The sequence below is a fragment of the Notothenia rossii genome (assembly GCF_949606895.1).
Source record: "Notothenia rossii genome assembly, chromosome: 7".
Classification (NCBI taxonomy): Eukaryota; Metazoa; Chordata; class Actinopteri; order Perciformes; family Nototheniidae; genus Notothenia; species Notothenia rossii.
The window spans coordinates 12258351-12279755 of record NC_136905.1 but is presented as its reverse complement, the minus strand read 5'-3'; the positions used below and the strand labels follow the sequence as shown (position 1 = coordinate 12279755).

The following is a 21405-nucleotide window of genomic DNA, read 5'->3' as shown; positions in this document are numbered from 1 at the left end:
AGAGAGAGAGAGAGAGAGAGAGAGAGAGAGAGAGAGAGAGAGAATGTTAATACGTTGTAATACGTTTTCCTGATAAAGCTGTGGAGAGTATGTGCTGCAGGGAGGTGGATGCACAACGCACCCAGGAACGAACGCTAGCTCCGGTCCTTTTCCCGTGGAGGGAAACTGTGGACTCGATGTCCTGACAGGCTCGAGTTTGTGCAACCTGCACAAACACAAGCTCACCATGATTACAAATGGTGAAATGCAATGTAAAATTACCGAAAAATACCAGCTCACTAAATCACAAACCGCTCAACCAACTACAAACTACTACTGCGGATTGGGCAGAGAACGAGTACGAGAAAGTTGCTCCCCCATGTGACGTAATATGACGCGTTTGACGTATGACGTTAAAAAAAAAAGCAGTTTTTAGTAGCAGAGCTCAAAACGGCTCCCTTTTATTCTGAATTCCTGGCCTTATGTCTTGTAAAACATATCAAATCCTGCATTAACTTTTTAATTGTAATTTTCAGGCAAGGTTAGCATAAATGTAGTAAAAAAAAAAACCTGCAAGTTGGTCTTTAACAAATCGTATTAAATTATCTGATGACAGAACTGTTAACTGAATAGCTGAAACTTTAATTGCTTGCGTTACCCGCCCTTACATGCTAAACTCTTATTGCACTTTTGGCAACAAGCATTGTCTTTTGCATATTAGAAACGGAGTTGGCGACACTAATGCTGCGTTCACACCGGACGCATGCGAATATTCGCATCACTCCAATCGCTCAAGTTTCACCGCGGCTTGCAGTTTGTTTTATCGCGTCATTCAAACAGACATGCCGCGCCGTTGACGGACAGTTGAGGTTTTTTACACTTCCATGCAAGATCGTTTTGGTTATTTCTGTCCTTGACTATGGAGGAACAACTATTGCTGCTTTGTACCTTCTGTGGAAGTTTATCGTATATCTCCGGGAACCCACTCACAGCCACAACAATCATCTCTTCCATCTTTACAACTGATCAACAGCAGGACGTCAGAGGGAATCCAACGCTGATTGGCGTTCGCGAGAACGCGTCACGTGAATTTGACGCTCGAGTTGAAAAAAAAGTAACTCTCGCGTTTGACGCGGCCCCCTTCAATCGTGTGATTCGCGCCGCGTCCACCGCTCATGCTCGCCGTCAGAGGGAATTTGCGTCTGTCCGTGTCTCTGCATTGACTTTACATGTAATCGCGCCGGCCACCCAAACATTGCATCGCGTCCGGTTTGAACGCAGCATAAGACTGTAATATAATGTTTATGTAGCAATAATTCACATGACATAAATGTTTATAAATGTCTCCAGTACCGATAAAAAGACCGATAACGTCGGAGCTTAACGGTACCACGGTCTTTAATAATTCAGCCCCGGGGCCACTTTAATACCGGGGCTCTGTACCAATCCCTAGCAGAGAAACTTATCAGTCTTGCCTTAATGGAGTAGTCTTCTTGTTTATCTCTGTTCTTCTTCATGCTTTCCTTGCTTTTTCTACTACCAATAACATACCTCTTTTCTCTTGTAGGGAGAATCTGGAGAAACATGGCGTGTGTATCCGGGTGCTGGGCGACTTGAATATGCTGCCTCTTGACCTTCAGCAGCTTATTGCCAAAGCTGTGGTCTCAACCAAGACGCACAACAAGTATGTGTTTTATCCATTTGCACCTCTGCTTCAATTGCCCTGACAATTAGTGGCTCAACCTAACCACCACACTAGGCATTATGACATAAACAGATTTCAGCTGCCCTCTCCCCTCCCTGATGGACATGTACACCGCCCGCTGCCTCAGTAAAGCCAAAAAAACATTGTCACGGACAGTTCACACCCCGGCTTTCACCTGTTTGACCTGCTGCCCTCACGGGAGGCGCTACAGGTGTATAAAATAAAAAGACTCAAAGACATTTTTTTCCCAAGAGCCATCATTGCACTGAACTCAATACCCCTTAATCATCCTCCATGTGCAATAAACGGACTGTTTATATACATATATATCATTATTATACATACCTATTATATTTATTACATTTTTTGTTGTATACCCCTGGAAATAATGACTGCACTTTATTCTTTATTCTTACCTAAGTATGTATGCTGCATATATTGGTTGTCGTATGTTGTGATGTTTTTGTTTTGATGGCACCTTTTAAAAAGGGAGAAGCTTTTCTTCTTTCATTGTACATGTATAATGACATTAAATGATTCTATCTATTTATATTATACATTATGAATAACCACAGTTATACAAACGCTTGTTTTGCAGATGTTTCCTGAATGTGTGCTTTGCATACACGTCCAGATATGAAAATCACTAATGCAGTCAGAGAAATGGCTTGGGGGGTGGAGCAGGGCCAGATCAAAGCAAGGTAAAGAAAACTTGTCCAAGTCAATACTGAGTTGATCTCGTTGGCATCCTGCAAACATCTATAATGTGACACGGAATATAAAAAGATGCTGTAACCAGCTGTGTTTGTGTCCTTCTGTCAGTGATGTGTCAGAGGCATTGCTGAGTGAGTGTTTGTACAGCAATAATTCTCCAAATCCTGACCTGCTCATCCGCACCTCTGGGGAGTGCGACTCAGCGACTTCCTTCTCTGGCAGGTGAGGAGTAGAATGAGTAAATGGACAAATAAAGGATGATGATAGTTGTTCCCTTTTTAGGAAGAATGGCAAATGTGAGAGCACAGTTACTACAGTATAACACACTGGCTGTTAGACTTGTACTTTAGGATGTGTTGAAAAAAGTATCTAAACAAGGCTTCTTCTTTTCTAAATCTAAAAACCAGAATGTGTCTTCAATGCCAACAAAATTAAATGGAGAGATAGAATATGTGTTGGATGGAGCCTTTACAGCAAGCACACATGTTACAAGTAGTCTTTTAGGTTTTATCATGAAGACCTTTTGGTGGTTTCAGCATTTAGGTAGTCACATCTTGTCTGTAACTGCATTTATCTTTAATGCAGGAGCCATTATTATAACTTTAAAATTATTTAATTTGTAATGCATTTTAGATTTAAAGGGGGACCTATTATGCAAAATGTGCTTGTTCCTGTCTTTTATACATCAACATGTGTCCCCTCTGTGTAAAAAGATTCTAGAAAGTTTCAGGAAAAAAGATTCGCTCACCTTTTTGTTCTGATCCATTTCTATAAAAACCTGTCTGAAAATGAGCCATCAGATTTTGGCCACTTTATGATGTCATAACGATCGTTTGGCTTGTGTAACCATTAGCCAATCAGCAACCAAGGTAACTCCCCCCTTGCTTTTTCTTTGCACAGCATAAAAGAAAGGCTAAATGAATGGGCTGTGATTTTAGTTTTTTAAGCAGGGGTCAATCATTTGTACGGTCCTCGGAGGATGTTGAAAAAATTGTATGGCCCTTGAGAGGAAAAGGTTCTGATCTAAAGTAACAGACAGAGAATCAGCACTTTTGAAACAGGACTGAAACCGAGGGGGATTATGGGATGCTGCAATGATTCGTTTGGTATTTCCAGCCAAACACTTCAGAGACATGTTTTGTATATATATCTGAGACCTATAATATATTGATGAAAAACAGTATAACAGGGGACCTTTAAGGGTTGTGTTACTGTATGAAGCCTAGGCCACTCAGCTGCCTTGCCTCAATAAGTCGGTAAACAAAAACAAGTGATTACTTTAGTATTTCTCTTTAATATCAATCATATATGTTTAGCTCAAAGAAAAAACACAGGTTATTTATTTTTACACAAAAATGCATACATGATTTGTCTTTTTTCATGGTATAACAACAAATTATTATCTATCAAAATTGGTGCAATCTGAGATATGAATCACCAACCAAATAGACTTAGAATGATTTGGTGATATTGTTGCTTTTCCTCTCAAACTTATATGTATTTTGTTTTCTCTTCCGCTCTGCAGACTTCCCACTCCTGTCTGTGTTTCAGTCAGTTCTGTGGCAAGAGTACTCGTTCTGGAACCTGTGTGAAGCCATTCTCCAATATCAATTAAACCACACATCCATTCAGGTAAGGCTTATACTGAGACACAGTTTACACTACAGGAATATAGGTGGAATATTAAGGACATCACAGAATACAGCGACCTATCAGCAAATAAGCTTTAGAGTGTTTTTTAAAGAATCAACTCTAACCCCCGTCCTTTTTGAGACTACAGTTTTATAAAGCAAATATGATGATACAGTCAAGGCCTAAATTATTAGCCCCCCAGGAGTTATGGAACATTTTCCTAAAATTATTCCCAATGTTTCCAGCATTGATAAAACTTGATATAATCAAACATTCACCAGTGCTATTGAGTAGCTTTTGGTACATTTTGGAAAATAAAATAAGTTGCTATATATCAAATATAGTGAAAAATGGGTGGTCAAAATATTAGCCCCCATGTGAATTGTTGCTTTCAAAACACACCTAATCAATCAATCAGCTTTCAAACCACACCTCATCAACCAATCAGCTTTCAAGCCACACCTGAGCATTCAATCAGCTTTGAAGCCACACCTGAGCATTCAATCAGCTTTGAAGCCACACCTGAGCATTCAATCAGCTTGAAGCCACACCTGAGCTTTAAATCAGCTTTCAAGCCACACCTGAGCATTCAATCAGCTTTCAAGCCACACCTGAGCATTCAATCAGCTTTCAAGCCACACCTGAGCATTCAATCAGCATAAAAGGACTCCAAGAAACAGGCCCTTGAATACCTTATTGAGAGGGACTATACTACTACTCCTACTCACCATGCCAAAGACAAAGAAAATGAGTCTTGAGCTCAGAAAGAGATGGTGGAGGCCTATGATAAGGGGGAAGGCTATACTACAAAGAAAGGGAGAGGCCTTCAACCCTAAGAACACATCATGCTGTGGGGCTGTTTTGCAGCCTCAGGGACAGGGAAACTTGTTCGGTGTGCAAGGCATCATTAAAAAGAAAACTGTGTTGACATTTTGAGGGATAATATGAAAAATCTGCTCTTAGTCTTCGATTAGGTCGTCGTTGGGTCTTCCAACAAGACAATGACCCAAAGCACACGTCAAATGTGTCCAACAGTTCCTAAAGGACACCAAAACCAAGGTGCTGGAGTGGCCCGCACATTGCCCAGAACTTAATCCTATTGAGAATCTGTGGCGGGTGCTCAAAGTGAATGTCCATGCTCGGAAACCACGCAATTTGGACCAGCTGGAACAATTTGCAATGGAAGAATGGGCCAAAATCCCTCAAGAGACCTGGGCCAACCTAGTAAAGAACTACTCTAAGAGGTTGTTGTCAGTTGTGGCTCAGAAAGGGTACACTATTAACTATTAATGGCCTGGGGGCTAATATTGTTTGACCTACCCATTTTTCACTATTTGCCTAAAAATGTATTTTATTTTCCAAAATGTACCAAAAGCTACTAAATAGCACTGGTGAATGTTTGATTATATCAAGTTTTATCAATGCTTCCAGTTGGCAATGCACACAGCACATGTTTTATTTTTCTATGTTTGCCCTGGCCACGTTTAACAATGTTGCAGTGTTTACAATTGAAGGCAGCCAGTTTTAAAGCTTACAATCACACAGCCTATTGGATCTTAGTAAGCTGCCACATGTGATTTGAAAACTCTCCAATAAAACGTTCACTATCAGATATTGAGATCTAGGATTGGTATTCAATCTAATCGGCTTTAATACAATAGTAGCTGCAGATATTAATCCTATGTTTTGAAAGTATAAGCTGTGTAACTGCTTGAATCAATGTCGACAAAAGGCAGATGTTTAGCAAAAGTATTACATTTACCACAGGATTATTGTATTAAAAGATGATTATATGTTTTTGTCAAAATACTGAATTTCACTCAACCTGTTATTGTGGTGAAAAACACAAATTACATGAAATAAATGATTAAATTCAAATGAAATGTAATACTAAACCCTTGCATGTCTTATGCATGCGATAACCTTATAACCTTGTCTTTATGATTGAAGCTTAGGTTATAAATAAATAGTATATTTTGTTAACGCAGAGTAAATATCTTGTGCCAGTATTAGTTGGGTAAAAAGTTTGTGTTACATGAACATAGAGTATTGTGTAGGATTGTGATTTCAATATACATCAACATTGCTGTCACCAAAACAAAAAAAGGACACATTATTAAAAGGGTTATTAAATGAATTCCTACCTATCTATGGCTGCATCTCACTTGGGTTAAATGGAATCCTTGCGTCCCTCACTTGCGTCGTCTCCCTGCGTTTAGTCCCTCCCACCAGGGAAGCATGGAGAGACGCAAGGAAACCACGAGAAGCAGGGAAATTAGATTTAAGAGCAATGGGATGTCCTTTCCTCCGGAGCGTCACGTGAAGCAACGTCCGTTTGTGATGACGCCGCACAGCTGATCGTCTGACAGCAGCCAGCTCTGTCCCCGTTTTTTTCACAAACACCCCCGCCTCTGTTAGTACATATTTACTGACATAAACATTTGTATCATCTGTTGTAGACCCAAATAAATAAAATAAAATAAGAACTCATTCTCAAAAAAAATAAACGCCATTCTTAAAATGTATAAACGAAAAAAGCGATCATGAATTTTTTTCGAATAAAATGATTTTTGACCACTTTATTGTTCAGATATATCACATATTTGTAACTGAATGATACATTAATTGAAACAAAACACAGTACAAACTGAGGAGAGACTCCAGTGAGTTTCATGTTATTTTCACTCCGCTGGGAAACTGCTCTCATATCAAGAAGCATCAGATCAGTGCATGCGCTGCATCGTCCAATCAGTGAGCGATACACAGTAAGGGGGCGTGGCGAGTGTCTGAGGATTTCACCAAAGGATGGTCTGTTGGTTCCTCGATTATCGCTCCTCCGTTATCGATCCTCGGTCCTCCGGCACAAATAAGGCCACTGGGACGCTACTCAAGATGGCGCAGACAAATCAACTTCCGGTAATACCGAGACCGAGGAGCGAGGAAATGAAAAATAAGAGAAGTGAGACGCAGCCTATTACTAATTGTACTTTTAAATGTGTGTTGTATTTTAGAAAGCCAGAGACCTCCATCGAGAGCACCAGGCCTTCGTGCAGCTGGAGGCGGACCGCGCCTGTGTGGCGGAGCACCTGCAGCATCATGGGAACGGAAAGCCTGCTGACGCTCGCAGAAGACAAGAGGCACTACAGCACTACACCACCTGCCGGGAAGAACGGATTCACGACTTCCTGGAAGCGCTGCAGAACAGGAGAGACTCCTACTATAATGACTTATTGAGCGACGCCGTGGTAGCCTAGAGGCTGCGAAGAACAAACCCCCATGTTGAAGTGGGGATGAAAGCTCTCCTCTCCTCTTCCAGAAAGTGCTGCTGTGGAAAACTAAAGAGCGAACACTAAATGGGAATGGTTGAATTTGTGTTACTGGTTTGTACAAGAAGACAGGGCGATTTTACCCCTATGGGGCTGTAGAAAAAATTATACTTAAGAGTCTAATATGTGAAAATGTCTGGTCAAGATGTAGTTAGGTTATTGTGAAAATGTTCTGCCAAATGCATGCTCTTGACTGTGAGTTTGAGAGAAAAACAGGGATCCTGTATGGTGGTTCCTAACAAGCCGTCCAGATACATATAATACAGCAGAGCTCTGCATTTAATGTTGTGGCCCAAAGAAATTGTTGATTGTTGAGTGTGATGTCAAAGACAATAACTAGATTTTGACCAGCTTTCTTCAACAGAATAATTAAAGTGATTACTGTATCAGAAATGAATAACTGATGTACGACTCAGGTCCTTTTGCAATTACATATCTGTGTTTGAACAGTGCCGCCAATTATGCTCTAATCTGGCTCTTTACTTTTAATATATTGACACGGTATATGTTAACTTGACAGCAGACAATAATTACTCTTGTAAGGTCCATGCTGCCCATACAAAGCATCTCAGGAAAAACTAAATACAGTTAGTTGTTTCCCCCTGAAACGCTTTCCATGGAGATTTGATTTAGATTCAATAACTTAGGTCAACTAATTCTCTAATTTCTACTGGTGAATTATGGATAAGTATTGGACATCTCCACTAACGGATATAACATGTAATGAAATGTTTTGGGTGTATCAATATGGTTGTAAACATTTTTTTGTTCAATTCAAATATCCATTAGTATTTAGCTAATAGTCGTAATGTTGTAATACATGTAAAAGGTGGATAAACCACGACTTCCAGTCAGAAATATAACACAAGTAAAGAGACACAATCCCTTTGTTTGTTAATCTGGGAAAAACACAAGACTAAGTATGAATTCTCAATCTTCAATTTTATCTCCTATTTATGTTAGTCATTTATAACATCCAAATGACATATTTTTTAATCCACTTTCTAGTGAAGAATTTGCCGTGCAATTTCTCACTTCATTGATTTGCAAATTTGAGCGGCAAGGAAGAAGAAACCTTGTTTTTATTCAGCGCCCCCTTCCGCCACTGACTGGTATTTTCCAGTATGCGGTCCTGCCTCTTTAACAAATGGGAGGTTCCTCAGAACACGTGAGCTATTTGCATCCAATGACAGAGAGGGAAACACAAAACTGGTTCTAACCGGTTTCGTTCTTATATTTCAGGGTATAAACTACAAAAACATTCGTTTGCATTATACATTCGCCATTTTACACAGCGACTACTCGGTTGTTGTGTGTTATCCCTCCGAAAAAAACACCCGTCTTTAAGGTTCTATTTTTGTGAGCTTCCTGTTCAATCCTATCAGCAACATGGGAAAGCCAAAGGTAAGATTTTTAAATGCATTTTGTTTTAACTCGTTGCACTAAGCTCGTCTTATGTAGAGGTTACCGTTAGGCTGCGTTTGACATTATCTGCATCAGAGGAGCGTCATCATCTCTAACAAACGCTGCAGCCATGGCGGCCACAGAGCAGAGATCTAGGCGGGCAATCCCCCATTTTTCGAAAAATAAAAAGTTTAAAATCCAAATAGTAACGTAAAATATATGTGTATTAGTTGCACACGACTTATAAACGTACATATTGGTGTTTTCACGCTCTGCGCCAACGCTTGGACATGTGCAGGCGTTGACATTGCGCTGCCTGTCTTTCCGTCTCTGGCTGCAGGTTTTGGGGGGAAATCTTGAAGCTGTTTATGTGCAGCTAGCCGGTAAAAACGAATGCATAACTCGTGATCGAGTAAATTACCGACTGGTGTGCGATTAATCTAGCAATAAACACATAACTAAAAGCAAAACTTGCAAATTTGAGGAAGCAGTGGGGGGAGGGGTGGTCACATTTATTTATTTTTCTCTGTTTTGAAATAGGAAAAATTCGGCTAATGCACGTTGATTCAAAACAGGTTTAACGTTTCCTCAGCCAGTTTGAATTTAATCAACATTGGTCTTAAAATATGTCAGGCCAAGTCAGCTGACGTTACTATAAATAGTGCGCACCATTAAATTTACAAATGTAACCATAGAAGAAAAAAAATGTTCCTTTTTTTTTAAATATATTTTTTTGTTCTTTTTAATTAAGCCTATATTAATTTCCGTGTTGCGATAACTGATCGTGATGTATTCTGAAAAAATATCCAACGTTTTTAGGATAAAAATAAATGTAATAAAACATGTTTTATTAGTTAAACGTAAATGTTTTTATTTTATTTGTTAAGGTCTGCGGGGTTCCGTTTGTCGTCCTTTAATACGTGGCTACAGATTAGTAATGTAGTAATCTCATCAGTTTCCCAACAGCTGTGTGTCGGCGCGCGTTGATGCAAAACAAAGGAAGCTGTCAGCGCGCCAAATGACAACCAGAACAAATTTGAATTCAAATATGCGCGGGAAGTTTTTTTGAGACGTCCAAACTATGTTTCTTTAGGTTATTTGTTTTTTATTTTTCTTGTTGTTTATTTTGGGACTGTAGTTCGGTTTGGGTTGTCGAGAATAAAATGCTAATTTTTTCTTTTTCTGTTATTTTTCTTCCAGGTAGCCGTCACAGAGGTTTGTAAAAATAATATCGGTATTTTTTATCATAATATAAATGCTTTGTTATTGCTAGAGTTTTAAACACATCTCCTATACATTGATAGCTTCATTTTGTTTTTTTGTCATTTGTTGTTTGGACAAGCCTTCTGCTGTGAAATATATGTTTAAATTATGCAAATTACTTACAAGTGAAATCTTATCTAAATGTATTTCTTCCTCCTTTCACAATTGCAGAGGAGAGTTTCCCCGAGGCTGGCTGGGGTAAGCTTATATTATATATATTTTATTATACTGTTTTTCTGGTTTCCTAGTTGGATTCCTAGCAGCATCCTCCTTTGAGGATCATATGTAACCTTGAAATGTAAATGATCATAAATCCATTTGTGTCTATTGGCCTTGCACAAACTTGCTGCACTATCAATTGATCCAAATCTGTTAGTTTTTTCTATACAATAGTAAACAGGCATTATTTTGAGGAAAGGTCAAAAAGCTAATGATGCAGTTGAGGTCAGCACTTATTATTTTCCATTGTAGCCCATGTTCCTGTGTGTGATCAATTGTCACTTACGTACATGTCTTTTTGTTTTGCAGAAACTGGGAGCTAAACCTGCAGTGGAGGTAAAGAAGAAGCCTGTTGTGAAGGTATGATATAATTACACAAACAAATCTCAACAACACACCTCTTCATGCTGTATGTCACATGTGACACTGTTTCATGGTCTTAAGTCCCTTGAAGGGAAATCATCTGTGTCCTAGTTTTGAGAAAATGCAAAGTCCTTATGAGAAACAATTAAAAGATGTTTCGGTACTCTAAATTTTCTTAACTTGTGATGCTTGTGCAGTAAATTGGAAAGCTGTCATTTGTGAGTAAACAATTGTCATGTTGTTTGCAGAAGGCAGCCAAAGCTAAGAAGACCAAGGTAGCCGAGAATGGGAGCGCGAAGGCTGAGGTTTGTTTCTTTTATGAAGTCTTACCCAACACAATGTTTATTTTCTATTTTGTAGATAATTTGTGCTATTTTACAGATAAAACACACAGTTTATTAAATAATTATAGACGGAAAAACAGACTGGATTGTAAACTCCAAAGTTATAGTTTCTTTGGGGACACATTTCTGTCAATACATGTTTTCCTGTGTTATTAGTCAATAAAATGATCTGAATGTATGTTTTCGTCTTCATGATCCTGCGGGCATATCCTAAATGAGATGAAATGGAGATAGTCGTGTCATAACGGTCACAGTAGAGAGAAATGTACTTTCACCCTGACAAATCAAGAAATACTTTAACATGCTGTTCTTTTCTGCCCCCAGGAGCCAAAGGCCGAAGCCACTGAAGCCAAATGAATAACTATGAGCTCACTCTGTGTACTTGGTGATTGTACAGTTTTAAATAAGTATTTTTTACCAAGTTTTATATTACAAATGTCATTTATAGGTTTGTTTTGAACTTGCACTTGATGTAACAAAACGTTTGTTGTCACATTCATATCCATTTTATATCCATTTAAAAACGATTACCGTCCATATCTTGTAGAGGTGGCAGATAAAGTTTGTCTAATCCGTTTTTGTTTTATTTTTGTTACTGCTGAACAATAGATATTTTCCAACAAGTTGGAATCCGAATCTAATTTAAAACATTTTAAGGCAGCTAAAGCATATTGTTAAAATTTGATGGAGAATAGGAATTTTGCCGTTATCTCCTTGTATTTCAATGTAAAACTAATAAAATAAAATTGCTTACCAAATGTTTTGATGCACTGTATGTTGACACAAGCTCCAGTCAGTCAAACACCACAAAAAAATACTGTTAGGTCAAAAGATTGATACATCCCAAAAACATGTATGATGTGAACCCAGTCATCTGATGAAAAGTCCTTTTAAGTTATGTTTCTGTCCTGACTGAAGCTTTTCTGACTTAAATGGTTGATCTAAATGTTGTTCAATAAAAATTGTCAAAATGTCTCCTTGACTTCACTGATTTGTGACATGAATAGCTTTATTAATTATGTATGATGACCATTCCTGTTAGGCATTTCTAAATTATTATACAGTCTGGATTCGTTGAGTTTTGTAACTGTCTTAAGTGGCTCTATTCTATAAAAGACCTATAAAGGTGCTTGGCAGTGGAGGCATGGTTAAATGAAAAACCAGAACATTTTAGGTAAATGATCGATCCTTTCACCAAATAAAACCAAAATGTAAAGACATCAAGTCATGCAATTAAAACATTACTTTGATAAAAGTAGTACTGGGACTCGTGAAATAATTTATTTTGTACTGTTACACTTCTTTGCATTTAAGTTTGTTTTGGGATAGTTATTATCAATGTTTGCATGTGTCAACAGATTACTATTTACACTTCATTCAATGTCACTTGTGCCTAAAGTAATTATTCAGCTGTAAATACCTCCATAATAACCTGTATTTAATTTAGATGTCCTGAGATGACTTCCACCTGAGTGTCATTGCGTCGCAGCAGCAGTAGAGGTCAGTGCTGCGCTGCTGCTCACACGTGGGATAATAATCCTCATTCCACAGGGGGGCTCCCTCTCCTTTAACTCCTACAGCTGGGAAAGTAGGTCAAAAATGACGCGTTTTGTTTTGAAACTTTTTCCCCAGCTCAAATCATTGAGGTTGCTGCTTTTTATTGCATAGTGGTATATAAGGTCATCGATGTAACAGTATCATCATGTTCAAAGATATCACTTTTTAATAAATACACAATGAGGTTTGTGAAAGTACCGAAATCCCTCAAATCCTTGCTAAAGATTACTTGAAACCTGTAAGATTGTCTCAAACATATGAGAAATGTAACAAAAGAATACCATAATTCACATTTTTTATATATTTATTAATTGTATCTGCTATTTCTGATGTATTTAGCCCCCCTCCTTTTGTCTAAACTGTGGTTCATGTTGTGCATTGTTTTTGTGAATACAGTTGTAAATAAAATACTGTAACACATTACTTTGTTCTCTCTACAAATCTGTAATTCACTTGTTTAAATGTTGCTTACATCTCACCACAAGATCCACTTTGCAGCGGTTCTTGATCTTCCTTCTTACATGGAGTTTGGTGAAAATGTGTCATGGAGATGCACATTTTAATGAACATTTTTAAATGGCCATGCTTCGATTGGAGTTTCTTAACGTGCTAACAAAATGAAATGTAAACATAGTGTCCATCTGCTGAGAAGGATTGCGTGATCCCAGAACATCCAATGTGTGGACCTCCTGGAAAGATAACTACTCTACTTTACTTATATTTCAATTTTGTATTACCTATGATACATTTTTTACAGAAGCCGATAGCATATTTGAAACGAAGTTGGAAACAAGTCATATATCAACGGTCAAGATGACAGTAGAACAAATCTCCAACCTTTTCCTCTATACGTCAGTGGGTTCATTCTTTAACCAAGAGAAAAACTGTGACCCCTTTTACGTATTGCAGAGTAAACACATACTTTAAACAGTTAACTTTTATGTCACCCTACAAACTAGGTAAAGCACGGGGGAAAGGTGACAAGCAAGTCAGGGATGACACAGGCAGGGGGGAGGGGGTCTGCAACACCACACAGCTAAAACATATGTCATTAAATATGTTGGAAACTAAAGATACACATAAGACATCACTAAAGCATCTGGGTTATATTAAAGGAGTAGCATATCATTTCAGTGATGTGTTTCACTGGGCAGCTTGTCTCGCCTCAGTGTGGACAACACCATCCTTCTTCCTCTCAGGTTAAGTAAGAATGCTTAAAAACCCACTGACCTAAACCAAAGGGCTCTGCAGTCACCAGTTCAGTTTATTTACATTTTGTATTATGGGAACTGAGGGAAGCTATGATCAGAAACATTTTGTTTACTATTTTCAAGGCAAGAATGTTTCAGATGTAGGTCTATTTTGGAAAAAAACTCTGATCAATTAAAAAAACTTCCTCCATATTGGCTTCAGAATAAATTGTTTTGATGTCAATATGGATGAGATGTCTTTGTTTTAAATGCATTTTGCCAAGAATTAACTGAATCAAACAATGCAAACAAATGATGGACTCTGGTAAGTTTCCTCATATAAAATGTGGACTACAAACACTTGCGATTACAATGCTCCCATTCTACACGCCTACACAATTAGCCGCGTGAACACGCACACCGGAGCATCTTTAGTCCAATAGCAATAAGTTAACTAACTCTTCAAAACTATTTTTTCCCCCAACGATCAACCCACTTTAATGTTTAAATAAAAAACGTTCATACCTGATTTCACAAGACTTAAACGTTCAACTTTATAAATACACAAATGTACTTTAGCTATTTTATTTAGGCACATACATAGCCTACATCCAAAGTGTGAACGTGACATTTGCAGGTAGAAAATCTACGTGCTGGTATTTTACGTTACGTGACAAAGATAAGCAGGAAGTGACAAATTGCCAGCAATCCGCTAACATGTGTGCACCAAACGTGGACGAGACCATTTCTCCCAGGCGTGGGGGTCTATGTAATTCCCATGATATGCATTGTATGTGTTGGAGGACTCAGAGTGCCACACCCCCCCCGTGCACATATAACATGTCCCGGCCTCCTATAGAGACTTTACATCTTGGACACACAGTACTTTCCAGCTAAACGCCGACTGAACATCCCCCAAACCGTCCAGAAACCAGGTGCAGCTGCAGCTGCAGGTAAGCAATTAGCTTTTAACTTGATACTTGATGAAATACTTCACAATATTGCATATTTAAAAAAAAAAAAAACGTTACCGGTGGGTGAGGAGCAAGAGTCCACAGCGTGTTCCTAACCGGTTTCTTCATTATTATTTTTAAAGGAAAGTAGCCTTTTGTCTCTTGGGTGCTGTTTTTACTTTTTTTAAGCTGTATATTGTTAAGTAAAAATTGAATATGTGTTTGATTTGGCAGAGGTTTAAGGAAATCACTAACTAAAACTGGAATTTAGCTGTTTGGTTAAAAGAAAAAGTAGTACATTTTCGCTGATGTGGCTTTTGGGAACTATGACATTTAAAGGGAAAACACCCCCATTTATAAATTGAATATTCAAGTTAGTGTATTTATAAAAGTGAACACAAGGAGGTTATTCTGGTGTATTATTTAGCTGACTATGACATTTAAAGGGAAAACACCCCCATTTATAAATTGAATATTCAAGTTAGTGTATTTATAAAAGTGAACACAAGGAGGTTATTCTGGTGTATTATTTAGCTGACTTGGATCAGATTGGAGATGTTTTGGTTTCTTGAACACATTGTCCTTTTTGGCAGTCTTGACTGTTTGCTTGGTTTAAATACATTGCTTTTTAAAATGTCCATTAGGGAACATTGTGTAATTTTAATGTATTTAATGAGGCTTTTCATGATAAAAATTGCAAGTGTGAGCTAAATATCTAAAAGGGAAATCTTGGCTTTTGTTGCTTTTTGCAGCCAGAAATCCTGCAAAATTAAATGGAACATTTTTAAATGGACTCATGTTAAAGTGATTTATTGTCATTTAGCCTCCTTTATAAGTCAGATAGACTTTCTCTGACATTTTTTATGAAGTCTGCGTGGCAAGTTATCTGTACATTTTGTACCCTAGCCGCTCAAACAGTTGTTGAAGCTGTCTCCTTGATAGTGCAGCCAGTTTGAGCTTGTGAATGATCAAATATAGTTAAATGTGCATTGCATTTAGAATTTTGAAGATTTGTGTAATAAACTTTTTAGGCACAGAAATCCACCTATGTTTACCTAACTGCTTTTTACTGCTGTCTGGTCAGCTTTTCTCAATCTGCATATCACTGATTGGATTAAAGCCTTTACTTTTGGTCAATTTCTCACCTTGATTGATTAACACCAATGTGTCAGCTTAGTGAATGGCTTTTAACAGCAGGAGGGCAAACAGTTTATCTCAATGCTAATTTGCTAGAGATCTGGCTCGTTTAAATGACAAAAGCTTCCTTAAATCCTGTACCCTCCCAAATGCAAGTTTTTATTTGTGCCAGCCATGTTTGCTTCTTCACAGCTGGGGCCCAAAATGGAGGTCATGTCTTGGATGACATTGTCAAGTACCTCTTGAGTACAACGGCTGCTATGGGGAAGAATAATCTCAATGCTGGCCATCCCTTTTATTCGGTCTTGTGTCTTTAAAATGTGTTGGCTAAAATGGGGGAAGTTGATCAGATGCAATTTTTTGTTTTTGTTTTGGATAATCTCATTTAGTTTCTGACCTTTATCCCAAGCCAAAACATTGTAATCATTGCAATGAGCTGATCGTGCTTTGAGTACTTGCCAGAGTTCTTTTTAATTCTTCTTCTAAATTTTCTGATATGTTATTTATGGAATGGAATTCTGGATGATTCATATTGAGATTGTTAATTGTAGTTGTTACTTACAGCCCTAATTATTTGTATTCAGTTCGGTGCAACTTTTTGGTGTCTTACGTTCTTGACAAGGAACAAAGTGTTTTTGTATGTCTGAACAGTGTGTTTAGTGACCGGTGCTGAACCAACATGGTAAACTGCTCACATTTTGGTATACTATACACCAGGCCTATTCAACTGGCGGCCCGCGGGCCAGATGCGGCCCAGAACCAACTCCCGAGTGGCCCAGCGTCCCGTAGCCAAATTCCTACACTAGTACAGGCCATGAACGCAACACTCCGCGTTGCATAGAAACCACCAAACCACAACGCAGCACGTTTTTTGAAAGTGCATCTAGTGGTGCTAGTAACGGTGGTCCTATGATAGCAACTCTAAAACATGTCTCTCTCAACTCTGAAGTGTAAACAGAGACAAAACGGTCATTGATCTTGTGGAGAAGATCCAAGTCAAGCTGGACCTTTTTCGCGACCGACTTGAGCACGGGTCGGATGCTGCATCTTCCGACGCTCCCCAAACACATCACATCTCCGGCACAAATCACGGATGTGATGACAGATTTCATTGCGAGGTTGAAAGAGAACTTTGCCGGTCGATTGGATGGACTTGCTCTGCCTACTGAGGTGATGATGGGCTTTGCCAGAGACCCCTTCACTGTTGCAATAGAGGGGGAGGTATCAACCAGAGCAAAGGAAGTGGTCCCCTGCATCGACAAGGGGAAATATACCCTGGAACTTATTGACATGCAGCGCACTAACGGGCCAGCGAAGTTTTGGAGTGATGTCAAAAAACAGCAGTTCCCTAACGTTCAGAAAGTAGCGATCTGTGTGCACAGTATGTTTGGATCAACATACAAATGTGAATCAAGCTTTTCACACATGAACTCAATCAAAAGTAGCACTCGCTGCTCCCTGACTGACAGCACTCTTCACCAATGTCTTAGGATTGCATTGATATCCTATGAGCCAAAAATCATTGCTCTTGTTCAAAACAAAAAATGTCCCTTCTCCCATTGAGAAAGTCAGCGATGACAAACCACAAATGAGGTGATAGTAAGCGCCTAGTTTACTATAGTAGACGTGTAGTCGTGTAGTATTCATTCATATAGTTACCCGTATCCCTTGTTATGGGTTTGTGCACTGAAGTGTTTGACAGTTCTTTCTGTATTCATTTAAATGCACTTTGTAATGTGTCTGGGTCAAATGTGACCAAAACGTATTTTTTTTTTTTTTGTTATTACTTGAAAAGTGAAAAAATAGTATTGCTACAGTACTACCTCTTTGTGTTGCATTGGAGCTCTTTAGCTGTTTTTTTTTTGTATGTGAGGACATTTATTAAGACTGCTATTATTGTATTCAGTAAATGCACTTTGTGATGTGCCTGGTTAAAAAACAAAACCTGAATATTTGACTTCTAAAGCAAACAAATGTAATGCTACAACTGTGCACTTTTTTTTTAGGATTCTGTTAAATTAATGCTAATTTGTTGTGTTTTATACACTTTTTGACCTACCTTTGTTAGATGAACAATGAATAAAAATTGCATGTTTTTCATCGCAGTAATATGTGTTGGTTTAAAATGTGTCACTACCCGCTTTTTACAGGCCGCTGAATGTCTGGCCCAGCTGAATTTTGTAGTTATAAAATCTGGCCCAACTGAATGTGTAGTTGAATAGCCCTGCTATACACAGTATGTAGGTTGATGCAAGGTGCGCAGAGAGTGAAATGTTTTAGCTGCACACTTCGTTAAACCATGTGCTGAAGTTGGTTTTGCAAGCTGATTGGCCGAGCGAGACTGTCATATTCTGGTGAGAGCAAATTACATGCTGGAGCGAAGACCCGCCTTACGTTTCCCAGTCAGCAGAAACGGCAACAGACAGACAGAGTGAGAGAGAGAGAGAAAGTTGTGTACAAGAAGAGCACGGTGGGTTGGCGTTAGTCCACTGCTGTAGGGGATGTGGAAACATATCGAACATGCCACCAAACATTCAACGTTATCAACCAGATGTGGCGATCACCAGGATGAGGGGGAGATCAACCCTTTATCACCACTGCTTAAAGCAACCTTTTAAAAGGATGACTTGATTACTGAAGCCTTTGGAATTTAGCCAATATTGAACAAGTTTTGTTAAAGTCAATATTTTTTTATTATTACATTTCATATGTAAGAAAGTGGTCATTCAGGGGAATACAGAAATGTTACCACAACCCTAGTCCATTTGTGATGATGGGCTCTGGCTTTTTTAAGTCCTACTATTCATTTGAGAACTCATGTGCACACACAGCCTTTCCGCTTAGCAGTTTCCAGTTGCAGTATCAAATCACACAAGCGTGTGCACATGGAAGGAGAAACCACAGAAGCAGAGAAACCTTGGCAACAGTCGTGTACATGCCAGAGTCATGAATGTTGCGTGTGTGCGCAGCTGGTGATGCCGAGCGATTGCATAACTAGTGAGGTTGATGATGTAATCCTTAGCTGCTGTTGCCCAGCAGGAGATTTTTTTATTTTGTCGATGGTTGTGCTGCAGCTTCTGATGCATCAGTCTTTCACACGGCTGTCTTCCACACTCACTCGCAGGAGATCCCCTCCTGCAGGCAGGGGCGTGGGCTGCAGGCAGGGCCGTGGGCTGCAGGGAGAGTGACATGGAAAGGCGGGACCAAGAGAGGAGGAAAGGAGAACCAATGACATTTCATTGGCTGTTTGGAATTGAGTACACGGTGTACCTAGTAACTGTCTTTGGGCTTATTTATTCTGAGAGATTAATTTAAAGAAACCATGGCCCAGCCCTCTTTGTGTTTGCAGCTTTTCCTGCTAGAAATGGTTCTGCCATTGTTGTTTCTTCATTCAGTAAATGTGATTTAGACCAAGGTGGTACCACTGAAGATCAAGAAGCTTTTCACTTGAGAGGAAGTGTGAAGAAGTTTTGCCAGAACCCAAACGCCACACCAAAGTCTTCCTCTGTTACTCATTGAGTCTGTCTGCAGCAGGTATTTTGAAATATGGACTGAAGTAATATGCACATAGGGAAACACCCTCTTGCTTTTATGCTAGGCCTCCGGTAAACCAGAATAGTTCACAGGTGATTCACCTGGCCTCCTGCCGAAGCATGTAGTCAGCCACTCCTAAACACTGACACAGATACTGAATCAGCTGCCAGTGAGGATTTACTGCATTCAGACTGAAGGCTTGTTGTTCTTGTCCCCATTACACATAAGGCTAAGGGTTATCTTGTCATGATATGATGCGAACATTAGAGAAAAGGGCGTTTGTTGTAAAGTAGGTAAAACATATTTCCCTGAGCTTTCCCTGTCTTATGGGAACCTGATACGCAACAAGCCTCTGGTAACTCCTGTTAGCCGCTCTTTTTCTCCCATGGCTGTCTCTACAAACACAAAAATGCAGGGTAAATAGTTGACAGCACCTTGAGGTAATATTGGATTATATATAGTACACTTGCTTAGACTCAAATTCCAAACGTGGACACAATTTCCTAATTGCAGTGTTCAAGACAAATGCTCTGGCCTTTGCTATTAATGTGACATATTTGGTTCTTCATTAACAATGAAATGAGAAGTCCTAGATAACTTATGTATGCTCATTTGGAGCAGATGATTTGTGTTGTCTTTCGCTCAAGATGAGACCAAACTCCTCCTGAAGCCCAAATATTGGGATCACTTGATGCTCTATTGAAATTACAGCCCATCACTAACAAATCCATGTGGATGTTATTGAGAACTCAAATTGCGTGATGTAAACATTGCTTTGTGTCAATCATTCAAGCATGTAGTTGTTAAATCTGGAAACAGATTGTATAACACTCTCAGCCATTTGAGCAATCTAAACGCACGAAAAAAGAGAAAACGGTTCCAAAAGAGGAACTCTATTGTCCCGTGTTTCCAATCTTGAGGTTTGTTGTGTTCTTGTAGGAGTCATGAGATCTGTGACATTCATTTCTGCTCCATTTTTAGAATAAATGGGCACATCATTCTGGTTATGTAATGCTACACTTTGACACGCATGCTGCTTTAGGAAGGCACTGTCACGCTATATTGTTTTTCTTTTTTTCTTGAGCAAATCACTTCTTGTTTTGGAAGGAGAAGGGAAGGGGTGTGTTTGGGCAAGCGACCCTCTGAGAGTAATGTGTTTCGACAGCATGTGTGTGTGTTTGGAAGTGGGTGTGTGCTGAAGCCGAGCCCGTACATCTGGTTGGGTGAGAGCGGAGCTGTATAAAAAGGCGGAGCACAGCGCAGAAACTCTCAGTAGTTCAAGTTCATCACTCTGTTGGGCATCTGTCAGGATTTTTTTTAGCGTGGGAAGTATAAAGATCCTGCTGGTCTGTTTTGGGCTTTTTTTTTCTCCCCATCAAACGACCTAGAAGGTGAGGAATCCCAACCTGTTGGGTTTTGTCGAACAAGACCAACTTTTCAGGATGTTGAAGGTTGGATTAAATGTGTCTTTCCTCGTAAAGGGTACAACTCCAACCAGGTTGGAATTGTAATGCTTCCCTTATGTTTAAACCTGATCCTCAGTCCTCACCTTCCCTCAAACCTTTGCCACAAATGCAGTTGTCTATGCCTGAAAGGGATTTCTCTGGTCGTCGTTTATGACGCTTACACCTGGGGGTTTGCTTCTGCAAGGCACAACCTCATCTCCTTCTTCTTGTCTTTCTGCGACACATTTTTCGATGCGACTCTTTCCCAAATCTTGCACCAGTTTGAAAAAGCAAAATCATGTCTTGTTATTGGTTACTTTGTTCTCTAACCTCATGGTTGGACATCCATCGTTCCTATATGCTTTTCTTTGGTGCTCGTTCTCGGATAGTCCAACATTTGTGGAACGCTCCTTTTTCATCTATTGATGGGACTTTTCATGTGTGAATAAATTCAACTGTTATCTTTGCTGCTTCATGTCATGGCGTAGCATGAATAGAGGCACTGTTAGTTTGGTTTAAAAATAATAATTGAATAACCATGGGGTTTAAGAGGCATTCCGGGTGAGCAACGTAATCAGCCCTAAAATAAATGTATTAGCACACGTGCCACTGCTGGAGGCGGTAGATGTTCCTTCCCATT

The 21405-nt window shown here is 39.2% G+C and overlaps 1 protein-coding gene across 1 annotated transcript in view; it reads left to right on the top strand.

Annotated features, from left to right (window-relative positions):
* dhdds (dehydrodolichyl diphosphate synthase) overlaps positions 1-11924 on the top strand; it is a 17239-nt gene extending 5315 nt beyond the window's left edge. Inside the window, 13 exon segments of the mRNA XM_079692340.1 lie at positions 1547-1663; positions 2283-2325; positions 2327-2385; positions 2507-2589; positions 2592-2620; positions 3924-3936; positions 3939-4030; positions 7042-8760; positions 9961-9975; positions 10195-10221; positions 10552-10602; positions 10854-10910; positions 11274-11924. Of these exon segments, the coding sequence (XP_079548466.1) occupies positions 1547-1663; positions 2283-2325; positions 2327-2385; positions 2507-2589; positions 2592-2620; positions 3924-3936; positions 3939-4030; positions 7042-7284 (679 nt within the window). The 3' untranslated portion in view covers positions 7285-8760; positions 9961-9975; positions 10195-10221; ... (1 more) ...; positions 10854-10910; positions 11274-11924.
* Positions 11925-21405: the final 9481 nt, after the last annotated feature.